The 8,842-nt window shown below is 43.5% G+C and overlaps 1 protein-coding gene across 4 annotated transcripts in view; it reads right to left on the bottom strand.

Annotated features, from left to right (window-relative positions):
- Positions 1-5,107: 5,107 nt before the first annotated feature.
- The window catches only part of mon2 (MON2 homolog, regulator of endosome-to-Golgi trafficking), a 30,351-nt gene continuing 26,616 nt past the window's right edge, over positions 5,108-8,842 (bottom strand). For all 4 annotated transcript variants that reach the window (XM_028431358.1, XM_028431360.1, XM_028431359.1 and 1 more), the window contains 6 exons: positions 7,903-8,093; positions 7,771-7,831; positions 7,561-7,684; positions 6,978-7,185; positions 6,288-6,370; positions 5,108-5,885 (listed from right to left, as the gene is read on the bottom strand). In XM_028431358.1, coding sequence (XP_028287159.1) covers positions 5,722-5,885; positions 6,288-6,370; positions 6,978-7,185; positions 7,561-7,684; positions 7,771-7,831; positions 7,903-8,093 — 831 coding nt within the window. In that variant the 3' untranslated portion in view covers positions 5,108-5,721. The remainder of the gene's footprint in view (positions 5,886-6,287; positions 6,371-6,977; positions 7,186-7,560; positions 7,685-7,770; positions 7,832-7,902; positions 8,094-8,842) is intronic.

Genomic DNA, 8,842 nt, shown 5'->3' with positions numbered 1-8,842 from the left:
AGCTTCAGCAGCTGAGCTTTATTGCACACATATTTTTATGTGTCTATATATCTGTGTGTGTAGAAATGTCTCCCATGTAAGCATTTGAATAGATTAAGATAAGATAAGATAAGATAAAACTTTATTAATCCCGAAGGAAATTCTTGTGCCAGAGGTATTAAGTTACATTAAATGCAGTTAAGTACAGAGTATAAGTGTCACTATAATCCAAAAAGAGTACAGTACGCGGTATGAGCACAATATATGATACATGGATACAATATGGAGATGTAAGGTGCTAAGTAAACATAATATAGGAATGACAGTGATGCCTGACATGATTATCTATTAGTATGTAGATTATTGTGTACACGTAGATATACTGTGTGCTTATAGTGTAGAAATTCAGGAAGTGAAATTAACGCTTGTTCCTGAATGCCACACAACATTTTAAACCTCAAATTCCCCCACAATCGTTTGGGTAACATGCCACTTGCAAAGATCAGCTTACTGATATTAGTTCCCTTGACACTCTAGGTGTTAGTATTATCACTGCATTTAGGTCTGTAGCATTTAGTTCAGTGAATATGTAAGATAAGAGAAAATAATCCTTTAACTCTTTTCTGGTTCAAGTTTGGAAAGCATGATGTGTGAAATAAGCTTTAAAATGTATGGAATAGTAAATAATAAGGCACCAATCAGGACAGGCATATGGACAAACATTCTTATCACTTTTGTAATGTATGATCCTACTCCCATGTGGAGATAAGAAAGGCATTTATGAATGCCTTTACACATAGTCAGAGCGTAAAAACTGCTGCCGTGAGAGTCTCTCACTCCTGGGTCCTCTGCAGGAGCTGGAGGGCCATCTGGTCCCCACAGGCCAGCGCCGCATCCTCCTCCAGTCAGGCCAAGCACTGATCTGGCACTCCACTCCTACTCTCCACACGTGTGTGTGTGTGTGTGTGTGTGTGTGTGTGTGGTCCAGATTGGATGACGGCAATGATGACACAGTCATTCCTGTGGGTGGCTTGTTTTTCCAAGGTCACAGCACTCCCACCCCACCCATGGACAAATCTGAGGGAGATGCTGAGTGGGCTTGGAGTGAGATACTCATCTCTTGTAATAGAAAGGTGACGCGTTAGTTATATCTCACTGCAGTACAACAAGGGATAGCCGTGGCCGAAGCCTTGACGGCTCCTTCAGAGAGGAGTGTGAAAAGATTGTTTTGGTACTTTTTTTCAAAGGTTTTCCTCACTTACAAATACTGCAACCATTTCAGGTCTGTGTTAATCGTTTAGTAAGAAATGCAAAAGAGAAATAAAATCTTTCAAAAGTCTTTTTCTAGTATGAAACTGGAAACATTAACAAACAACAAAAGCAGGAAATCCTTGTTTAAATAGTAACCAAATCATTTTGCACTGCAGAAGCTTTGATTAAGAATGTCTTTCTTTGGACGACAAGGCTGGACTGTCCTGTCAGGGCGGAGGTGTGGTGGCGGCTTCAGCGGTGCAGCTGTGATGAACCCATCCGAGCGGGGGCCTCAGATTTACTGCTTAAGGGGCTTCAGCTGCCTGAAAGATGATTTATCTGCAGTCCAGCTCGAATGAGAGCCTCGACACAAAGATGGATGGAGGAGGACAGGCTGTAGGGCTGCCTCTGTGCTGCTCACTGATCCGTAGGCTGGCTCTCTCCGTGCAGGCAGGATATGATGAATGATGTTTGCAATTTATTTATTTATTTATTTTTTCGCCCTCCAGGCTGGATTACTTGCATTGAGACAGACACTTATTTGAATATGTGTAATGTAATGCAGACCTGTAGGTGCTCAGCTACAAGCTGCTCCTCTGTGGTTTATTTACTAGTCAGCACGCCCTATATCTGCAACCTACGTGCAACTCCACAATGAGTAGCGGGAGTAGAATGTATTGTGTAATATCAGCACAGATGCTAGTGGGCCGAGCCGTGGCCCAGGATGAGCATTACTCTTATCATAATACACTATCAAGTGTGACCTCATAAATATTTCATAGGAGACTTCTTAGAAGGTCAAAGCAGGATTCAGTCAGTCAGTCAGTGTGTGAGCGAGTGGCCTGCTCTGTTCTGTGTGTGTGTGTGTTGGGGGGTCTCATCTCTATACAGACTGCAGCCCCCTGCACTGGTTCTCATCGACCCAGGCTGCCAGCCAATCAAAACTCATTATCCAATCTGGTCCCCACCCCCATCACGAGACCCCTGACGGCCCATACTAATGTGTTACAGAGCAGGCAGATGCTGTGGAGGATTTCAAAAGGTTAACTCACACATGTGAGGAGCACACCTCTGCTCTGACGCCGCCTCATGAGGGTCAGGCCGTGCCTGGCCTGTGCCTGCACACACACACACACACCCAGTCACCCAGATTTATATCCCAACCTAGAATAAGACAGGAGGCGTTCAGGTACAATAGGAGCTATCAGTTGTCTGATGGTATGCAGCAGGGACATTATTATAAAACCCCACAAAGGACGCCGGAGGAGGGGGGGGTATCGGAGCAGATGTGTTGTAGGACACCTCTGTGGGCAGCGGGAGCCACGTCACTCCTCCTCTCCTCATATAGCAACAGCACTGTTGACCTACATGCTTTCTACATAGCACGCTCCGCCTGAGGCGCTGGAAACTCTGCAGATCCATACAGCACATGTGATGCATGCAAGCATTCTCCCCCATCCTGCAGAGAAGAGGGGCTCAGTCACAGTGTTCATGAGTAAAACTACATACGACAAAAATGCTTTTTTTTTCTCCCACAGTCATTGACTATTTTATTAGATAATAACAGCTTCAGCTCCAAATCTCCATTTTAAGACAGTAAATTGCATTTCCGTAGATATAGAACACGCTGTAAATTACCTGGTAAAACCGTGTAACCGCGCTGCACGCAGGGCTCTTTATGTTCTCCTTGGGGCTGAAGTGGAGGCACCAGCACTGGCAAGGCAGTAGCTTGCGCAGTCATCTCCATAGCGGGCAGTGTCACAACCCAACCAACAGCACAAACTACTACCTCAGCCAGTACGTGGTTCGGTAAAAAAAAAAAACGGGATGGAAAAAGAGCAGGCGGTGAAGAAAGAACCGAAAGAATCGAAAGAAATGCACCACAGCGACAGTCCCGTGCAGCTGCAGACCGTGCGTCCTCTCCGGCTCCGCTCCTCCACTGTGCAGACTTGAAATAAGAGGGAAACCCCGCCCAAGCAGACCTGCTCTCCCCTCTCCACTCATCCTCCCTCTCTCTCTCTCTCTCTCCTCCCTCCTCTTCCTCAGTGTCTCCAGTACAAACCATAAAACGGTCCCTTCCCCTCATGTGACCCAAACTCAGGGGCCTACAGATGCACAGAGCAGAGGGGCCCTTAGAACGCTTCATTTGTTAACTCAAAGAACAGCATGCTGTTTCACGTTAAATGGGTGTTTTCCGTGTCTAAGGTTGGAACTATGACCCCACCTGCTGTACAGCGAAGACACATCATACAGACATGAGCCACAATAATCACATCTTCTCTTCAGGAAGGTCTAAGGCAATGATTAGTATGTTAATGTTAATATGGATATATTGAGGAAATGTATGGGGAAAATACCACACGTCACAGTCCTAGTAATAATTGAGAAGCCATTCTGAAAGGTTTCAGTGGTGTCACCCACAGGTCTGTGTTTGGAGCGGCTCCATCTTGGGAACTCACCAATAGAAGTTAAGTGTGCATAACTTTAATGCAGATAATTAAAAGGTAACAAGATGCTGTACAGAGGAGCATTTTAACATGGGGACAGATGGACACAGCAGTTCCATCTCCAGTGAGGCCAGGATAGCTTGATTAACGGTGCTGCCATGTTGGATAAAGACGCCATCTTGGAACCAGTAATGTGTAGAGATGTGCAGCTGCGTCATCAGTTACACCCCGAACACTCTTCAACTTGTGCTTCGAGCCAGCAGCTCAGCTGCTCCATCGCTGTGACGTTACTTCATCCTGTTGTAACCAACAATGACTAATTAAAATGAAATGTGTCGCAAACATGCACCTGCACCTGATCAGCATGATGCAAACTGAACCATAAACCCCTGCTGGGTTTTTTTCTGAGGAGTACTTTTTAGTTATGTGTCTGTGTCCTATGCACCATCATGGTGGGGTTTATCACCTTTACTGCAACCAAGATGTTTTGGCCTCATTTTCAGGGAGCTGTTAAAGTGTCCATCTCTCTACAGTCTCTGCATGGGGACTGACTCAGAGTCGGCCTCAAGTTGCCAGTTGAGGAACTGCAGTTTTTGGTGCTTCTTTAAAGGTAGGGAGAGTCAGCCAGATTTGGAAAAAGTAAACACACGCCCCTTTGATGTTTTTATGTTTTATAGCTTCAGATGATTCATATTCTTCGTTTTAAAGAGAAACTGCCGAACTAATCGGTTGCTATCGGACTGTAAAGAGAAGTTACACTAATTTAACAAAAAGTGCATCAGAGTGAAATCTCCTACCCGACCTTTAAAGGCTTAATGTCTCTCAGTGCCTTATACTATTGATGCGATAACACAAAGTCACGATCTTGCACCCGTAACTTGCTGGTTCACTGTCAAAAAGCATTACATCCTTGTGACATTGCAGTGACACTATAAGACACAACGTTGACATGATTCTGGCACAAATGGAACCCCATAAGGCAACGGTAGAGGCACGAAAGAAACAAGCTTAAAATGTGACTGGCTTCTATTACAGAATGTGTTAAAAAGGACTAAATGATCTGTCCAATAATAACGACACACAAAAAATAAAATGTAGCGGCTGATGAATCAAACACTGCTTTTCTGACAATTTATTAAGCTGTAATTTGCAAAAAGAAATATACTAGGAAATACTAAATGTGCCTGAAAAGGGAAACTGAAAGAAAACACACATTTTAATTTAGACCTTGAGGAATAAACAGGCTTTTTTAAGTATGGCAACAAAAAAAAAAAGATAGGCTACAGGGCTTTTCCTGTTATTTATTTATATATTTCTAATGCTTGATTTATTATAAGGACACTAGAAATTGCATGTGAAAGGCCAGAACGCCTCAGTTATCATGCATTGAAATGGAGCACGCACACACACACACACACACACAGTACACAGCTGCTTGTAGAATTGTCCCATTTATTTTATACAGACACATACATCCCTTCTCAGATGGCTGGCTAACGATGACATGGAATGTTACAGTAAGATTTGTTTTCTTGCATAAAATCTTCACTGTTGAAAATGTTGCAAAAGTCTAAATGTTTATTTTTAAGATCGATACAGCCCCAGTTTTTGCATTTCTTCTTCTTTCTTTTTTTTGTTTTTTTAAATTACATCATCAACACTATCACCACACACTGTACATCGACGCAGCCTCTTCAGGAGAATTAAACAAAAACAAAACCCAGAGGCAACACTGCAAATTATTATTATTATTATTTAAATCTCTGTGGTTAAGAGGCGAGTGCAGCCAGTCTGTATGAGGAGGGAGAGAGGAGGGAGGGGGGGTCAAGCATTATCGGCTCACATGAGAAGCATACGATGATGCGTATGAAGGTCAGGGTCACTGACGTGGTCTGACGCAGCCTCCAATCTCTGCACTGTGTCACCGTTAGATGGGGCTCACGCCGAGTCCACGTCCGTGCTACTCTGACGCACACGGGGGGGTCGAGAAGACACATTCAAGATTTCTTCATATAAAAACAAGGAGCTGAGGTCGGGAGCCCGGTCAGGACTCTCCGTTCTGGACTTTGGAAACGGGTGGCTGCATAAAGTCTTTAAAGGGCCCCAGGGCCTCCTTCAGGGCTGAGCTTACCTCAGACGAGGAGCATGTAATGCACTCCACCAGCGTTGGGTACAAGGCAATGACCTGAGCCCATGTGTTGCCATCCACTGCAGGCGGTAAACACAAGAACAAGAGGAGAGGAGCGAGGGAGGAGAGGGAGACGGAGAGGAAGGGGGGAGAATATGAGTTATGATATGAGGCAATCAAAGAAATAATTCACTAAAAATCCCACAGGCACATGGAAATGAGCTTTGCTCTGAATAAAGGGCAATTTAATGCAAACATGTTGAAGGGCACTTCAAAAACGTAATTTCAAAATATTGGAGTTATGAAAAAAATATATATAATTTCTTGTAATTGACCTTGCTGGAAATGTAAACACCCAGAGTAGAGATAAAACTCATCTGAAGCAGGTCCCAGCTGACACATTCATCTGAGATGGTGGCATTAGTGCGTTCTTTAATCTTTGTATGTCTTTGTCTTTGTTGTGACACAGTTTTAATACTAACCGTTTTCTGGCTGTGTCTTCTTAAGTGAGTCCATCAAAGTGCTGATAGCTTTCAAGACAAAGATGATCTCTGTCACTTGTTGCCTAAAATGAAAAAGAGAAAGAGCGAGTGAAACAGACAATATTTCCCTTTAATAAAGCAATCCCAGCTGTTCTCATGTCTTACATCATGATATGGATAAAAGTGTGAGGGCACGCTGCCCTCCATTTTTCTGGTTCCATTTCCAGCCTATTAAGCATTTGTAAAATCTGATGAAAGCTAATGAGGTCAGGCACCAAGTGGCCCTGAGGTCAGGATAGGCTGCTTTTCCCACCCCAACCCAGGAAGATAGGTGCGGTGGTAAAACAGGAAGCTGACAAACACACAGTTATCATCTAAACCTCCAAAGCTGCAACAATAGAGAGCTGCAAGGACACATGGATTGATTAATCATGGACAACTGATCAATAATGAACACATCATCAGCTGCAGATCTAGTAGACTGCAGCACTTCCCATCTTAAAACAGACCAGTAATAAGCCAAAGTTGCAGTGTCCACTTAGTTTTGGTTGCATAGTGAATTAGTGAATTGTAGTGCCACTGGAATTTAACATTGATTTTTAAAAGCATGGTACAATTGTAAAAAAAGTACGACAGTCATTTGTGCTTTCGGCAGGTGTCTGTTGTTTATACGTTTTATTCAGACTGTACCTTGGCAACGGGCAGCGTCCGCTCAGCCTCTCATCCTCTACGTAGCGTCTCAGGACATCCTGGGACCTCTTGAGGAGCACAGAGAGCGCCATGCGAGAGATGTAGCCCTCCTGCGGGGTGGAAACCTTGTTGCTGAAGGAAAACTGCAGCAGCGTCTCAAAGCACACCTTCGAAAACTCCTCCCTCATCCGCACGTCTATCTCTGCTTCTGAGAAGAGAAGAAGCATTTTAGTATGCATTCAATTTTAGACTCTTCACTGCCGAGTGATTTACACAAGAGTCTTTCGCTGAAGGCGTTTGTCACAAATTTATTAGTTACAATATTACATAGTTACCCGGCTATTACACTATTGTTAAAAGTAAAACATACAGCTGTTGATCAATGATATACAGCAAACTAACTCTTCTGTTGCCCTGGCTTAATGTCTTGAATGACAAATGACCTGGATGCCAGCAAACATTAAAAATATATACCTGTCAGAGAGAGTTTCAAATCAAGCCTGTTACCTTCTTCGGTGAAAGTAAATAAAGGAAACACTGAGGAACAGAGCTGGAGTCACATTGTTTTAGTTGCCATTATTACCTGTGAATGAGGGAGACTGCGAGTGAATGGAACCCTTATTGAGCATAGCCATGATCTGGCCAACAAAGTCTTTGGGGATGAAATTGGCAAAAGGTAAAATCTCTGTGCTGATCAGCTGGACCACCTATAATGAAGAAGACACAGTTCAGATGTGAGAAAAAAAAGTCACACAGTCATGTGAAGTACTGGGATCTAGAAACAAATATGTACCTCTACATCAATGGCTTCATTCTTCTGGAACTCCTGGATAGACAGGTTATCTGGAGGAGTGCTACAGAGGGACAAACATGACTGTAGCTTGGTACTTCCAGCAGGAAGATGCAGTATTAGGAAAAACTGTACCTTTTGGTAAAAAGAAAGTCTTCAAAGGCATTGGCCAGTTCTGGCCACATAGTGTCAAACTTCCCCGATGAGGCATGCTGGCGGGCCACAGGCAGCCCAATAGACAGCACCTTGAGCAGAGACGATACGGCGAGCTTCCAGGTGCTCTCAGACGGACAGGCGTACTTCAAACCCAAAGGCATTCGTAAAGTCTTGAAGGAGAAATAAGAGAACAAAAGATCTTGAGGCGGATACACAAAGAAAGACTTCAAATAAATCTTCAAACAGCACAACTCCAAAACATGATTTTTTATAAGGTGAGAGTTGAATTCATACATCAAAGCTGTATTTCAGGACACATTTCTAACAACTTGGGGTCCTATTCGAGTAAAATACAGCCACATTTTAACAAAGTCCTCTTTTTCTGAGAGCAGCTGGGCTCCCCAAGGTTGAGATTTTACAAGTATCGCCTTCTTGCTTTGGAGCCAAAAAAGGGAGGAGGGCGAGATTTAGATGAGTCTGTAGGGAACCCTGCTAATAGTTCCTTGGCAAATTAACCCTCCTCAATTTAGGGGAAAACTATGGGAAAAGAGCAGTTAAACGCAGGTGTCAGAGCTGGAAGAATCTCCATGGCTCACACTAACAAAATGTTTATGTTAATGTTCATTTGGAAAATGTCTGCAACATGTCAGGCAACAAGTGCACTTTACATCTGCAATGTGGACAATGTGATGAGATCAATAATATCAGATCAGAGAGGGAGTAAAAGAAATCTGCCCAGAGGCTGATGGACATGGACAGACTCACAACCTGGAGAAACTGATTTAATAAAAACGTAAACACACTCGTCACTTAGCCGACCTGATTTTTTCCCCTTCCTCATTTGTTCATAGCATAGATGTCTGACCCTCGACCTGCATGGCTACATCCTACAATACTGTAAATCTACTGCATGTTGGCC

This window comes from Parambassis ranga, chromosome 19 (genome assembly GCF_900634625.1).
Source record: "Parambassis ranga chromosome 19, fParRan2.1, whole genome shotgun sequence".
Lineage (NCBI taxonomy): Eukaryota > Metazoa > Chordata > Actinopteri > Ambassidae > Parambassis > Parambassis ranga.
The sequence above is the reverse complement of the archived record's forward strand: the minus strand, read 5'-3'. Positions and strand labels throughout refer to the sequence as shown.